The following is a 14,930-nucleotide window of genomic DNA, read 5'->3' on the forward strand; positions in this document are numbered from 1 at the left end:
AGGTGTATGATATCTGTAGAGGTAGAGGTGTATGATATATGTAGAGGTAGAGGTGTATGATATCTGTAGAGGTAGAGGTGTATGATATCTGTAGAGGTAGAGGTGTATGATATCTGTAGAGGTAGAGGTGCATGATATCTGTAGAGGTAGAGGTGCATGATATCTGTAGAGGTAGAGGTGTATGATATCTGTAGAGGTAGAGGTGTATGATATATGTAGAGGTAGAGGTGTATGATATAGGTAGAGGTAGAGGTGTATGATATATGTAGAGGTAGAGGTGTATGATATATGTAGAGGTAGAGGTGTATGATATAGGTAGAGGTAGAGGTGTATGATATAGGTAGAGGTAGAGGTGTATGATATCTGTAGAGGTAGAGGTGTATGATATATGTAGAGGTAGAGGTGTATGATATAGGTAGAGGTAGAGGTGTATGATATATGTAGAGGTAGAGGTGTATGATATATGTAGAGGTAGAGGTGTATGATATAGGTAGAGGTAGAGGTGTATGATATAGGTAGAGGTAGAGGTGTATGATATCTGTAGAGGTAGAGGTGTATGATATAGGTAGAGGTAGAGGTGTATGACATCTGTAGAGGTAGAGGTGTATGATATATGTAGAGGTAGAGGTGTATGATATACTGTATGTAGAGGTAGAGGTGTATGATATAGGTAGAGGTAGAGGTGTATGATATATGTAGAGGTAGAGGTGTATGATATATGTAGAGGTAGAGGTGTATGATATCTGTAGAGGTAGAGGTGTATGATATCTGTAGAGGTAGAGGTGTATGATATCTGTAGAGGTAGAGGTGTATGATATCTGTAGAGGTAGAGGTGTATGATATATGTAGAGGTAGAGGTGTATGATATCTGTAGAGGTAGAGGTGTATGATATCTGTAGAGGTAGAGGTGTATGATATATGTAGAGGTAGAGGTGTATGATATCTGTAGAGGTAGAGGTGTATGACATATGTAGAGGTAGAGGTGTATGACATATGTAAATGTGTATGATATAGGTAGAGGTGTATGACATATGTAAATGTGTATGATATACTGTATGTAGAGGTAGAGGTGTATGATATATGTAGAGGTAGAGGTGTATGATATCTGTAGAGGTAGAGGTGTATGATATCTGTAGAGGTAGAGGTGTATGACATATGTAGAGGTAGAGGTGTATGACATATGTAAATGTGTATGATATAGGTAGAGGTGTATGACATATGTAAATGTGTACGATATACTGTATGTAGAGGTAGAGGTGTATGACATATGTAAATGTGTATGATATACTGTCTGTAGAGGTAGAGGTGTATGACATATGTAGAGGTAGAGGTGTATGATATCTGTAGAGGTAGAGGTGTATGACATATGTAGAGGTAGAGGTGTATGACATATGTAGAGGTAGAGGTGTATGATATACTGTCTGTAGAGGTAGAGGTGTATGATATATGTAGAGGTAGAGGTGTATGATATCTGTAGAGGTAGAGGTGTATGATATACTGTCTGTAGAGGTAGAGGTGTATGATATATGTAGAGGTAGAGGTGTATGATATATGTAGAGGTAGAGGTGTATGATATCTGTAGAGGTAGAGGTGTATGACATATGTAGAGGTAGAGGTGTATGATATCTGTAGAGGTAGAGGTGTATGATATACTGTCTGTAGAGGTAGAGGTGTATGATATATGTAGAGGTAGAGGTGTATGATATATGTAGAGGTAGAGGTGTATGACATATGTAGAGGTAGAGGTGTATGACATATGTAGAGGTAGAGGTGTATGACATATGTAAATGTGTATGATATAGGTAGAGGTGTATGACATATGTAAATGTGTATGATATACTGTATGTAGAGGTGTATGACATATGTAAATGTGTATGATATAGGTAGAGGTGTATGACATATGTAAATGTGTATGATATACTGTATGTAGAGGTAGAGGTGTATGATATATGTATAGGTAGAGGTGTATGATATATGTAGAGGTAGAGGTGTATGATATATGTAGAGGTAGAGGTGTATGACATATGTATAGGTAGAGGTGTATGATATCTGTAGAGGTAGAGGTGCATGATATCTGTAGAGGTAGAGGTGTATGATATCTGTAGAGGTAGAGGTGTATGATATCTGTAGAGGTAGAGGTGTATGATATCTGTAGAGGTAGAGGTGTATGATATCTGTAGAGGTAGAGGTGTATGATATCTGTAGAGGTAGAGGTGTATGATATATGTAGAGGTAGAGGTGTATGATATATGTAGAGGTAGAGGTGTATGATATATGTAGAGGTAGAGGTGTATGACATATGTAGAGGTAGAGGTGTATGATATATGTAGAGGTAGAGGTTTATGATATCTGAAGAGGTAGAGGTTTATGATATATGTAGAGGTAGAGGTGTATGATATCTGTAGAGGTAGAGGTGTATGACATATGTAGAGGTAGAGGTGTATGACATATGTAGAGGTAGAGGTGTATGACATATGTAAATGTGTATGATATAGGTAGAGGTGTATGACATATGTAAATGTGTATGATATACTGTATGTAGAGGTAGAGGTGTATGATATATGTAGAGGTAGAGGTGTATGATATCTGTAGAGGTAGAGGTGTATGACATATGTAGAGGTAGAGGTGTATGACATATGTAGAGGTAGAGGTGTATGACATATGTAAATGTGTATGATATAGGTAGAGGTGTATGACATATGTAAATGTGTACGATATACTGTATGTAGAGGTAGAGGTGTATGACATATGTAAATGTGTATGATATACTGTATGTAGAGGTAGAGGTGTATGACATATGTAGAGGTAGAGGTGTATGATATATGTAGAGGTAGAGGTGTATGATATATGTAGAGGTAGAGGTGTATGATATCTGTAGAGGTAGAGGTGCATGATATCTGTATAGCCAGGTACCTGAGATGGCAGCTAACTTGGCTTCATGGAGAGCCAGGAGCTGAGTCTCTGTCTCACTGACTTTCCTTCTCAGACTTCCTCCCAACCTCTGACTCATCACTACCTAGAGAGGGATGAAGGAAAGAAGAGAGGGAGGATTAGATGACACAATAATCATTATATTACAGTATATAACCCCTTCCTAATATTGAGTTGCACCTCTTTTTAACCTCAGAACAGACTCAATTTGCCAGGGCATGGACTCTACAAGGTGTTCGAAAGCATTCTACAGGAATGCTGGTCCATGTTGATTCCAATGCTTCCCACAATTGTGAATGAAACTAGGAGCATGTCACATGTCACTACTTCACAGGAGAGCCATTTGAATGTAAACTTTATTTTGATCAAAATTCATTTTTTAGCAGAAATACCTTCTGGAACATGTGAGCTTTCATGTGCCTTAATTACAAACTTTTATGCCATCTGTAAATACGAATACATTTGTTATATTACAAGCTACAGAAAAAGTCAGCAACCTTCTCGCTAGCCATGATTGGCTGAGATAATGAGTGGGCTGGACATGCCGAGACATGAGTTCGGATTGGTCTGCCATACTGCACGCGTCTGTCTATTTGAGCTGGTCAGTCTGTGTAATCCTGTCTGAAGCAGATTTTAAACATAAAGACATCACGTAGTAGAATTGCATAAGTGTAGCTCTCCACTTTCTGGAGGATCGAGTTTTGAAATCAGTGGAATTAGAGTCTGATAGATAAAGAGATGGAGAAAACACCTGTCTCTGGATTACATCTTCAAACTAAGGGCAACAATGGCATCCGTGAGAGGGAGATGCGTCCAACCATGATGTATATGGGTAAGATAATCTAGCTAGCTACATTTTCAGACATTATCCGTTTCTAATTTTGACAAAGTCGTTTTTATTTCAAGTCAAAGTGTACTGTTAGCTAGCTAACGTTAGCTGGCTGGCTTGCTAGCTAACGTTACGTGTATGATCTTATCTGAGTGTGCCAGAGTGCAGAATAACTGACACATTTACGAATGCTCAACATGGCTGGTGTCAGTAAACATTTGAAAACAAACGTAAATTGTTGCCAGCAGCACAATTTCAGTCACCAACTCTGGTTAACATAAAAACAGCCTAACCAACTCTGCTAGGGCGAGTAAAATGGTCAGTGAGCTGTTCTCTCATTTGTGTCTGGAATTAGCTAGCAAGCTAGCCAACATTAGCCAGTTAGTTTGGGTGCTTGACTGCTGTTGTTAGGACAGAACGCTGGGATCAACCCTTAACGAGATGGGTGGGGCTAAAGCTTAAGAGGGCATGAAAGGTGCTGAACAAAGAGGAGATCTCCAGTAGGTACCAAAACATACAAAGGCCATTTTCTCAAAAGTGGGGTTACAAGTTTATCAACTTTCAAAGCATAATTAATTTCCCATTGTTCCTTAAATGCAGTGTATGATATACCATGTTGTAGCTCTGAGTCTCTGCTTTTATCCAATGTAAAAAACACAATTTCTAATTTTGCAACGCAAGACCGAATCAAGGCGGTCGGTCACAATTGTGCCAAGATGGCTGGATGTCCTTTGGGTAGTGGACCATTCTTGATACACACGGGAAACTGTTTAGTGTGAAAAATCCAGCAGCTTTGCAGTTCTTGACACAAACCGGTGAGCCTGGCACCTACTACCATACCCCAATCAAAGGCACTTAAATATTTTGTCTTGCCCATTCACCCTCTGAATGGCACACATACACAATCCATGTTTAAATAGTCTCAAGGCTTATAAATCCTTCTTTAACCCGTCTCCTCCCCTTCATCTACACGGATTGAAGTGGATTTAACTAGTGACATCAATAAGAGATCATAGCTTTCACCTGGATTCACCTGGTCAGTCTATGTCATGGAAAGAGCAGGTGTTCTTCATGTTTTATACACTCATTATAGAGAGCTCACTATACAGGCTTTACACAAAGGAGGAAGGAGTAGTGATTGAGAACAAAGCAATACAGCCTTTTAAAACCAGCTCTGCTGCTTTGGACACTAGGAACAGATTCTCGTGATCATCTTCATATCCATTCCTGAATACTGTGTTCTGTGATCATTAGAACTGATTCACTTTGAATGAAGGTACATTTCCAACATGCACTTCACTTTACTTCCTGTTTCTGTGTAACTGTTCTAACCTCCTCTGCTGTACTTTACTGTCCTCTGCTGTACCCTACTGTCCTCTGCTGTACCCTACTGTCCTCTGCTGTACTTTACTGTCCTCTGCTGTACTTTACTGTCCTCTGCTGTACTTTACTGTCCTCTGCTGTACTTTACTGTCCTCTGCTGTACTTTACTGTCCTCTGCTGTACCCTACTGTCCTCTGCTGTACTTTACTGTCCTCTGCTGTACTTTACTGTCCTCTGCTGTACTTTACTGTCCTCTGCTGTACTTTACTGTCCTCTGCTGTACTTTACTGTCCTCTGCTGTACTTTACTGTCCTCTGCTGTACTTTACTGTCCTCTGCTGTACTTTACTTTATGAAATAGAGAATAGGATGACAGACCCATTAGTACTATAGTGTTACTGTATCTAGCTGAGAAACAGAGAGTGACAGACCCATTAGTACTATAGTGTTACTGTACTGTATCAAGCTTCTCTAGTACTCTGGAGCCAAGATCAGTCAGTTCACATCTCTGTGTTCTATTCAGAAACAATTTACATTCAGACAGCGGTCACACAGCGTTCAGACAGCGTTCAGACAGCGTTCAGACAGCGCTCAGACAGCTTTCACACAGCGTTCAGACAGCGTTCACACAGTGTTCACACAGCGTTCAGACAGCGGTCACACAGCGTTCAGACAGCGTTCAGACAGCGTTCAGACAGCGTTCAGACAGCGTTCAGACAGCGTTCAGACAGCTTTCACACAGTGTTCACACAGCGCTCAGACAGCGTTCACACAGCGTTCACACAGCGTTCACACAGCGTTCACACAGCGTTCACACAGTGTTCACACAGCGTTCAGACAGCTTTCACACAGCTTTCACACAGCGCTCAGACAGCTTTCACACAGCGCTCAGACAGCGGTCACACAGCGTTCAGACAGCGTTCACACAGTGTTCACACAGCGTTCAGACAGCTTTCACACAGCGCTCAGACAGCTTTCACACAGCGTTCAGACAGCTTTCACACAGCGCTCAGACAGCGGTCACACAGCGCTCAGACAGCGGTCACACAGCGTTCACACAGCGTTCACACAGCGTTCACACAGCGTTCAGACAGCGGTCACACAGCGCTCAGACAGCGTTCAGACAGCGGTCACACAGCGCTCAGACATCGTTTAGACAGCGTTTAGACAGCGTTCACACAGCGTTCACACAGCGTTCAGACAGCGCTCAGACAGCGTTCACACAGCGTTCAGACAGCGTTCAGACAGCGGTCACACAGCGTTCAGACAGCGTTCAGACAGCGTTCACACAGCGTTCAGACAGCGGTCACACAGCGTTCACACAGCGTTCACACAGCGTTCAGACAGCGTTCACACAGCGTTCAGACAGCGTTCACACAGCGCTCAGACAGCGTTCACACAGCGTTCAGACAGCGTTCACACAGCGCTCAGACAGCGTTCACACAGCGTTCAGACAGCGTTCACACAGCGTTCACACAGCGTTCACACAGCGTTCACACAGCGTTCACACAGCGTTCACACAGCGTTCAGACAGCTTTCACACAGTGTTCACACAGCGCTCAGACAGCTTTCACACAGCGCTCAGACAGCTTTCACACAGCGCTCAGACAGCGGTCACACAGCGTTCAGACAGCGTTCACACAGTGTTCACACAGCGTTCAGACAGCTTTCACACAGCGCTCAGACAGCTTTCACACAGCGTTCAGACAGCGGTCACACAGCGTTCACACAGCGGTCACACAGCTTTCACACAGCGTTCAGACAGCGTTCACACAGCGCTCAGACAGCGTTCACACAGCAGTCACACAGCGTTCAGACAGCGGTCACACAGCGCTCAGACAGCGGTCACACAGCGCTCAGACAGCGGTCACACAGCGTTCAGACAGCGTTCACACAGCGGTCACACAGCGTTCACACAGCGTTCACACAGCGTTCAGACAGCGGTCACACAGCGCTCAGACAGCGTTCAGACAGCGGTCACACAGCGCTCAGACAGCGTTTAGACAGCGTTCACACAGCGTTCACACAGCGTTCACACAGCGTTCAGACAGCGCTCAGACAGCGTTCACACAGCGTTCAGACAGCGTTCAGACAGCGTTCACACAGCGTTCACACAGCGTTCACACAGCGTTCAGACAGCGTTCACACAGCGTTCAGACAGCGCTCAGACAGCGGTCACACAGCGTTCAGACAGCGTTCAGACAGCGGTCACACAGCGTTCACACAGCGTTCATAAAGCAATCTGTAAATATGGACTACTCTGGGAGGAATGGTTGAGTTGCCATGCCACAAAGTAGGGGTCGTGGTGACTGCAACTGAAACTGTGTCACTCTGTATAAGAGGGTTTGCTAAATGTCTAAAATGTCAATATAAAAATAACCTTACTTTAGCCGTAGCATCTTTAATGGACAGACTCAGTGTTTGTTCCTGATCCTGGAGTCTACAAGGGAAGAAGAAGACAGGAGGAATGTTATGGACAGACTCAGTGTTCCTGCAAGGGAAGAGGAAGACAGGAGGAATGTTATGGACAGACTCAGTGTTTGTTCCTGATCCTGGAGTCTACAAGGGAAGAAGAAGACAGGAGGAATGTTATGGACAGACTCAGTGTTTGTTCCTGATCCTGGAGTCTACAAGGGAAGAAGAAGACAGGAGGAATGTTATGGACAGACTCAGTGTTCCTACAAGGGAAGAAGAAGACAGGAGGAATGTTATGGACAGACTCAGTGTTCCTACAAGGGAAGAAGAAGACAGGAGGAATGTTATGGACAGACTCAGTGTTCCTGCAAGGGAAGAGGAAGACAGGAGGAATGTTATGGACAGACTCAGTGTTCCTGCAAGGGAAGAGGAAGACAGGAGGAATGTTATGGACAGACTCAGTGTTCCTACAAGGGAAGAAGAAGACAGGAGGAATGTTATGGACAGACTCAGTGTCACGTTCCTGACCTATTTCTGTTAGTTTGTTGTATGTGTTAGTTGGTCAGGACGTGAGTTTGGGTGGGCATTCTATGTTGTGTGTTTCTATGTTGGTTTAGGGTTGCCTGGTATGGCTCTTGATTAGAGGCAGGTGTTTGGCGTTCCTCTAATTAAGAGTCATATTTAGGTAGGTTGTTTCACTGTGTTCGTTGTGGGTGGTTGTCTCCTGTGTCAGTGTTTGTCGCACCATACGGGACTGTTCGGTTTGTTTGTTCATCGTCATTTATGTGTAGGCTATTTTCCCTGTTCGTGCGTTCTTCGTGTTTATGTGAGTTCGTCGTCCAGGTCTGTCTACACCGTTTGTTGTTTTGTTAGTTTATAGTCGAGTTCGTGTTTTCGTGTTTTCTTTGAATAAATTATGTGTTCACAACCCGCTGCGCCTTGGTTCCATCACTACTCCTCCTCTTCGGTTGAAGAGGAGGAGAACTACCGTTACAGAACCACCCACCAATCCAGAATCAAGCAGCGGTGTAAACGGAGTAAGGGACAGCACAAGAAGGAGGAATGGACTTGGGACGATGTATTGGACGGGAAAGGTTGCTACACATGGGAGGAGATCCTGGCTGGAAGGGATCGCCTCCCATGGGAACAGCTGGAGGCACTGAGGAGAGCAGAGGCAACCGGAGAAGGGAACCGGAGTTATGAGGGGACGCGTCTAGCACGGAAGCCCGAAAAGCCCGTGAGTACCACCCAAAAATGTCTTGGGGGGGGGCTAAGAGGTAGTGGGCCAAGGGCAGGTAGGAGACCTGCGCCCACTTCCCAGGCTAACCGTGGAGAGCGGGAGTACGGGCAGACGCCGTGTTACGCAGTAGAGCGCACGGTGTCTCCTGTACGGGTGCATAGCCCAGTGCGGGTTATTCCACCTCCCCGCACTGGTAGGGCTAGATTGAGCATTGAGCCAAGTGCCATGAAGCCGGCTCTACATATCTGGCCACCAGTACGTCTCCTTGGGCCGGCTTACATGGCACCAGCCTTACGCATGGTGTCCCCGGTTCGCCTACATAGCCCGGTGCGGGTTATTCCACCTCCCCGCACTGGTCGGGCGACGGGGAGCATTCAACCAGGTAAGGTTAGGCAGGCTCGGTGCTCAAGGGAGCCAGTACGCCTGCACGGTCCGGTATTTCCGGCACTACCTCCCCGCCCCAGCCCAGTACCACCAGTGCCTACACTACGCACCAGGCTTCCAGTGCGTTTTCAGAGCCCTGTTCCTCCTCCACGCACTCTCCCTATGGTGCGTGTCTCCAGCCCAGTGCCTCCAGTTCCGGCACCACGCACTAAGCCTCCTGTGCGTCTCCAGAGCCATGTACGCACTGTTGCTTCTCCCCGTACTCGTCCTGATGTGCGTGCACTCAGCCCGGTGCCACCAGTGCCGGTACCACGCACCAGGAATATAGCACGCTTTGAGAGTCCAGTGTGCCCTGTCCCTGCTCCCCGCACTAGGCTTGAAGTGCGTGTCCCCAGTCCGGTGCCTCCAGTTCCGGCACCACGCACCAGGCCTACAGTGCGTCTCAGCCGGCCAGAGTCTGCCGTCTGCCCAACGGCGCATGAACTGCCTGTCTGCCATGAGCCTGCAAAGCTGCCCGTCTGCCATGAGCCTACAGAGCCTTCCGCCAGACAGGAGCAGCCAAAGCCTTCCGCCAGACAGGAGCAGTCTGAGCCATCCGTCTCCGCAGCGCCATCTGAGCCATCCGTCTCCGCAGCGCCATCTGAGCCATCCGTCTCCCCAGCGCCGTCTGAGCCATCCGTCTCCCCAGCGACGTCTGAGCCATCCGTCTCCCCAGCGCCGTCTGAGCCATCCGTCTCCCCAGCGCCGTCTGAGCCATCCGTCTGTCCCGAGCCATTAGAGCCGCCCGTCTGTCCCGAGCCGTCAGAGCCGATAGTCAGTCAGGAGCCGCTAGAGCCAGTCGCCAGACAGGATCTGCCAGAGCCGCCAACCAGACAGGATCTGCCAGAGCCGCCAACCAGACAGGATCTGCCAGAGCCGCCAACCAGACAGGATCTGCCAGAGCCGCCAACCAGACAGGATCTGCCAGAGCCGCCAACCAGACAGGATCTGCCAGAGCCGTCAGTGAGCCATGAGCGTCCAGAGCCGTCAGCCAGCCATGAGCGTCCAGAGCCGTCAGCCAGCCATGAGCGTCCAGAGCCGTCAGCCAGCCATGAGCGTCCAGAGCCGTCAGCCAGCCATGAGCGTCCAGAGCCGTCAGCCAGCCATGAGCGTCCAGAGCCGTCAGCCAGCCATGAGCGTCCAGAGCCGTCAGCCAGCCATGAGCGTCCAGAGCCGTCAGCCAGTCATGAGCTGTCCCTCAGCCCAGAGCGGCTATTTCTCCAGAACTGCCCCTCAGTCCAGAGCTGTCTCTCTGTCCGGAGCTGCCTTTCAGTCCGGAGTTGCCCCTCAATCCTGAGCTACCTCTCTATCCTGAGCTACCTCTCTATCCTGAGCTATCCCTCTGTCCTGAGCTATCCCTCTGTCCTGAGCTATCCCTCTATCCCGGGGCTGCCCCTTGTATTGATGTTACCCAAAGGATTAAGTGGGTGTAGTATGAGGGTGGTCATTTGTAGGGGGAGATGGAAGCTGGGATTGACTATGGTGGGGTGGGGACCTCGCCCTGAGCCTGAGCCACCACCGTGGTCAGATGCCCACCCAGACCCTCCCCTAGACTTTGTGCTGGTGCGCCCGGAGTTCGCACCTTATGGGGGGGGTTATGTCACGTTCCTGACCTATTTCTGTTAGTTTGTTGTATGTGTTAGTTGGTCAGGACGTGAGTTTGGGTGGGCATTCTATGTTGTGTGTTTCTATGTTGGTTTAGGGTTGCCTGGTATGGCTCTTGATTAGAGGCAGGTGTTTGGCGTTCCTCTAATTAAGAGTCATATTTAGGTAGGTTGTTTCACTGTGTTCGTTGTGGGTGGTTGTCTCCTGTGTCAGTGTTTGTCGCACCATACGGGACTGTTCGGTTTGTTTGTTCATCGTCATTTATGTGTAGGCTATTTTCCCTGTTCGTGCGTTCTTCGTGTTTATGTGAGTTCGTCGTCCAGGTCTGTCTACACCGTTTGTTGTTTTGTTAGTTTATAGTCGAGTTCGTGTTTTCGTGTTTTCTTTGAATAAATTATGTGTTCACAACCCGCTGCGCCTTGGTTCCATCACTACTCCTCCTCTTCGGTTGAAGAGGAGGAGAACTACCGTTACACTCAGTGTTCCTACAAGGGAAGAAGAAGACAGGAGGAATGTTATGGACAGACTCAGTGTTCCTGCAAGGGAAGAGGAAGACAGGAGGAATGTTATGGACAGACTCAGTGTTCCTGCAAGGGAAGAGGAAGACAGGAGGAATGTTATGGACAGACTCAGTGTTCCTACAAGGGAAGAGGAAGACAGGAGGAATGTTATGGACAGAATCAGTGTTCCTACAAGGGAAGAGGAAGACAGGAGGAATGTTATGGACAGACTCAGTGTTCCTGCAAGGGAAGAAGAAGACAGGAGGAATGTTATGGACAGACTCAGTGTTCCTGCAAGGGAAGAATAAGACAGGAGGAATGTTATGGACAGACTCAGTGTTCCTGCAAGGGAAGAGGAAGACAGGAGGAATGTTATGGACAGACTCAGTGTTCCTACAAGGGAAGAGGGAGACAGGAGGAATGTTATGGACAGACTCAGTGTTCCTGCAAGGGAAGAGGGAGACAGGAGGAATGTTATGGACAGACTCAGTGTTCCTACAAGGGAAGAAGAAGACAGGAGGAATGTTATGGACAGACTCAGTGTTCCTACAAGTGAAGAGGAAGACAGGAGGAATGTTATGGACAGACTCAGTGTCCCTACAAGGGAAGAAGACAGGAGGAATGTTATGGACAGACTCAGTGTTCCTGCAAGGGAAGAGGAAGACAGGAGGAATGTTATGGACAGACTCAGTGTTCCTACAAGGGAAGAGGGAGACAGGAGGAATGTTATGGACAGACTCAGTGTTCCTACAAGGGAAGAGGGAGACAGGAGGAATGTTATGGACAGACTCAGTGTTCCTACAAGGGAAGAAGAAGACAGGAGGAATGTTATGGACAGACTCAGTGTTCCTACAAGGGAAGAGGAAGACAGGAGGAATGTTATGGACAGACTCAGTGTTCCTACAAGGGAAGAAGAAGACAGGAGGAATGTTATGGACAGACTCAGTGTTCCTACAAGGGAAGAGGAAGACAGGAGGAATGTTATGGACAGACTCAGTGTTCCTACAAGGGAAGAGGAAGACAGGAGGAATGTTATGGACAGACTCAGTGTTCCTACAAGGGAAGAGGAAGACAGGAGGAATGTTATGGACAGACTCAGTGTTCCTACAAGGGAAAAAGAAGACAGGAGGAATGTTATGGACAGACTCAGTGTTCCTACAAGGGAAGAAGAAGACAGGAGGAATGTTATGGACAGACTCAGTGTTCCTGCAAGGGAAGAAGAAGACAGGAGGAATGTTATGGACAGACTCAGTGTTCCTACAAGGGAAAAAGAAGACAGGAGGAATGTTATGGACAGACTCAGTGTTCCTGCAAGGGAAGAGGAAGACAGGAGGAATGTTATGGACAGACTCAGTGTTCCTACAAGGGAAGAGGAAGACAGGAGGAATGTTATGGACAGACTCAGTGTTCCTACAAGGGAAGAGGAAGACAGGAGGAATGTTATGGACAGACTCAGTGTTCCTGCAAGGGAAGAGGAAGACAGGAAGAATGTTATGGACAGACTCAGTGTTCCTACAAGGGAAGAGGAAGACAGGAGGAATGTTATGGACAGACTCAGTGTTCCTACAAGGGAAGAAGAAGACAGGAGGAATGTTATGGACAGACTCAGTGTTCCTACAAGGGAAGAAGAAGACAGGAGGAATGTTATGGACAGACTCAGTGTTCCTACAAGGGAAGAGGAAGACAGGAGGAATGTTATGGACAGACTCAGTGTTCCTACAAGGGAAGAGGAAGACAGGAGGAATGTTATGGACAGACTCAGTGTTCCTACAAGGGAAGAGGAAGACAGGAGGAATGTTATGGACAGACTCAGTGTTCCTGCAAGGGAAGAGGAAGACAGGAGGAATGTTATGGACAGACTCAGTGTTCCTACAAGGGAAGAAGAAGACAGGAGGAATGTTATGGACAGACTCAGTGTTCCTACAAGGGAAGAGGAAGACAGGAGGAATGTTATGGACAGACTCAGTGTTCCTACAAGGGAAGAGGAAGACAGGAGGAATGTTATGGACAGACTCAGTGTTCCTACAAGGGAAGAAGAAGACAGGAGGAATGTTATGGACAGACTCAGTGTTCCTGCAAGGGAAGAGGAAGACAGGAGGAATGTTATGGACAGACTCAGTGTTCCTGCAAGGGAAGAGGAAGACAGGAGGAATGTTATGGACAGACTCAGTGTTCCTACAAGGGAAGAAGAAGACAGGAGGAATGTTATGGACAGACTCAGTGTCACGTTCCTGACCTATTTCTGTTAGTTTGTTGTATGTGTTAGTTGGTCAGGACGTGAGTTTGGGTGGGCATTCTATGTTGTGTGTTTCTATGTTGGTTTAGGGTTGCCTGGTATGGCTCTTGATTAGAGGCAGGTGTTTGGCGTTCCTCTAATTAAGAGTCATATTTAGGTAGGTTGTTTCACTGTGTTCGTTGTGGGTGGTTGTCTCCTGTGTCAGTGTTTGTCGCACCATACGGGACTGTTCGGTTTGTTTGTTCATCGTCATTTATGTGTAGGCTATTTTCCCTGTTCGTGCGTTCTTCGTGTTTATGTGAGTTCGTCGTCCAGGTCTGTCTACACCGTTTGTTGTTTTGTTAGTTTATAGTCGAGTTCGTGTTTTCGTGTTTTCTTTGAATAAATTATGTGTTCACAACCCGCTGCGCCTTGGTTCCATCACTACTCCTCCTCTTCGGTTGAAGAGGAGGAGAACTACCGTTACAGAACCACCCACCAATCCAGAATCAAGCAGCGGTGTAAACGGAGTAAGGGACAGCACAAGAAGGAGGAATGGACTTGGGACGATGTATTGGACGGGAAAGGTTGCTACACATGGGAGGAGATCCTGGCTGGAAGGGATCGCCTCCCATGGGAACAGCTGGAGGCACTGAGGAGAGCAGAGGCAACCGGAGAAGGGAACCGGAGTTATGAGGGGACGCGTCTAGCACGGAAGCCCGAAAAGCCCGTGAGTACCACCCAAAAATGTCTTGGGGGGGGGCTAAGAGGTAGTGGGCCAAGGGCAGGTAGGAGACCTGCGCCCACTTCCCAGGCTAACCGTGGAGAGCGGGAGTACGGGCAGACGCCGTGTTACGCAGTAGAGCGCACGGTGTCTCCTGTACGGGTGCATAGCCCAGTGCGGGTTATTCCACCTCCCCGCACTGGTAGGGCTAGATTGAGCATTGAGCCAAGTGCCATGAAGCCGGCTCTACATATCTGGCCACCAGTACGTCTCCTTGGGCCGGCTTACATGGCACCAGCCTTACGCATGGTGTCCCCGGTTCGCCTACATAGCCCGGTGCGGGTTATTCCACCTCCCCGCACTGGTCGGGCGACGGGGAGCATTCAACCAGGTAAGGTTGGGCAGGCTCGGTGCTCAAGGGAGCCAGTACGCCTGCACGGTCCGGTATTTCCGGCACTACCTCCCCGCCCCAGCCCAGTACCACCAGTGCCTACACTACGCACCAGGCTTCCAGTGCGTTTTCAGAGCCCTGTTCCTCCTCCACGCACTCTCCCTATGGTGCGTGTCTCCAGCCCAGTGCCTCCAGTTCCGGCACCACGCACTAAGCCTCCTGTGCGTCTCCAGAGCCATGTACGCACTGTTGCTTCTCCCCGTACTCGTCCTGATGTGCGTGCACTCAGCCCGGTGCCACCAGTGCCGGTACCACGCACCAGGAATATAGCACGC

The 14,930-nt window shown here is 47.8% G+C and overlaps 1 protein-coding gene across 1 annotated transcript in view; it reads right to left on the reverse strand.

The window, feature by feature from the left end:
- Positions 1-2,913: 2,913 nt before the first annotated feature.
- LOC120036212 (disrupted in schizophrenia 1 protein-like) overlaps positions 2,914-14,930 on the reverse strand; it is a gene marked incomplete at its 3' end in the record, with an annotated part of 49,822 nt that continues 37,805 nt past the window's right edge. The window contains exons 7-8 of the mRNA XM_038982693.1: positions 7,468-7,522; positions 2,914-3,016 (exon numbers count right to left, since the gene is read on the reverse strand). Of these exons, the coding sequence (XP_038838621.1) occupies positions 2,914-3,016; positions 7,468-7,522 (158 nt within the window). The remainder of the gene's footprint in view (positions 3,017-7,467; positions 7,523-14,930) is intronic.

This window comes from Salvelinus namaycush, unplaced genomic scaffold (assembly GCF_016432855.1).
Source record: "Salvelinus namaycush isolate Seneca unplaced genomic scaffold, SaNama_1.0 Scaffold1247, whole genome shotgun sequence".
NCBI lineage: Eukaryota > Metazoa > Chordata > Actinopteri > Salmoniformes > Salmonidae > Salvelinus > Salvelinus namaycush.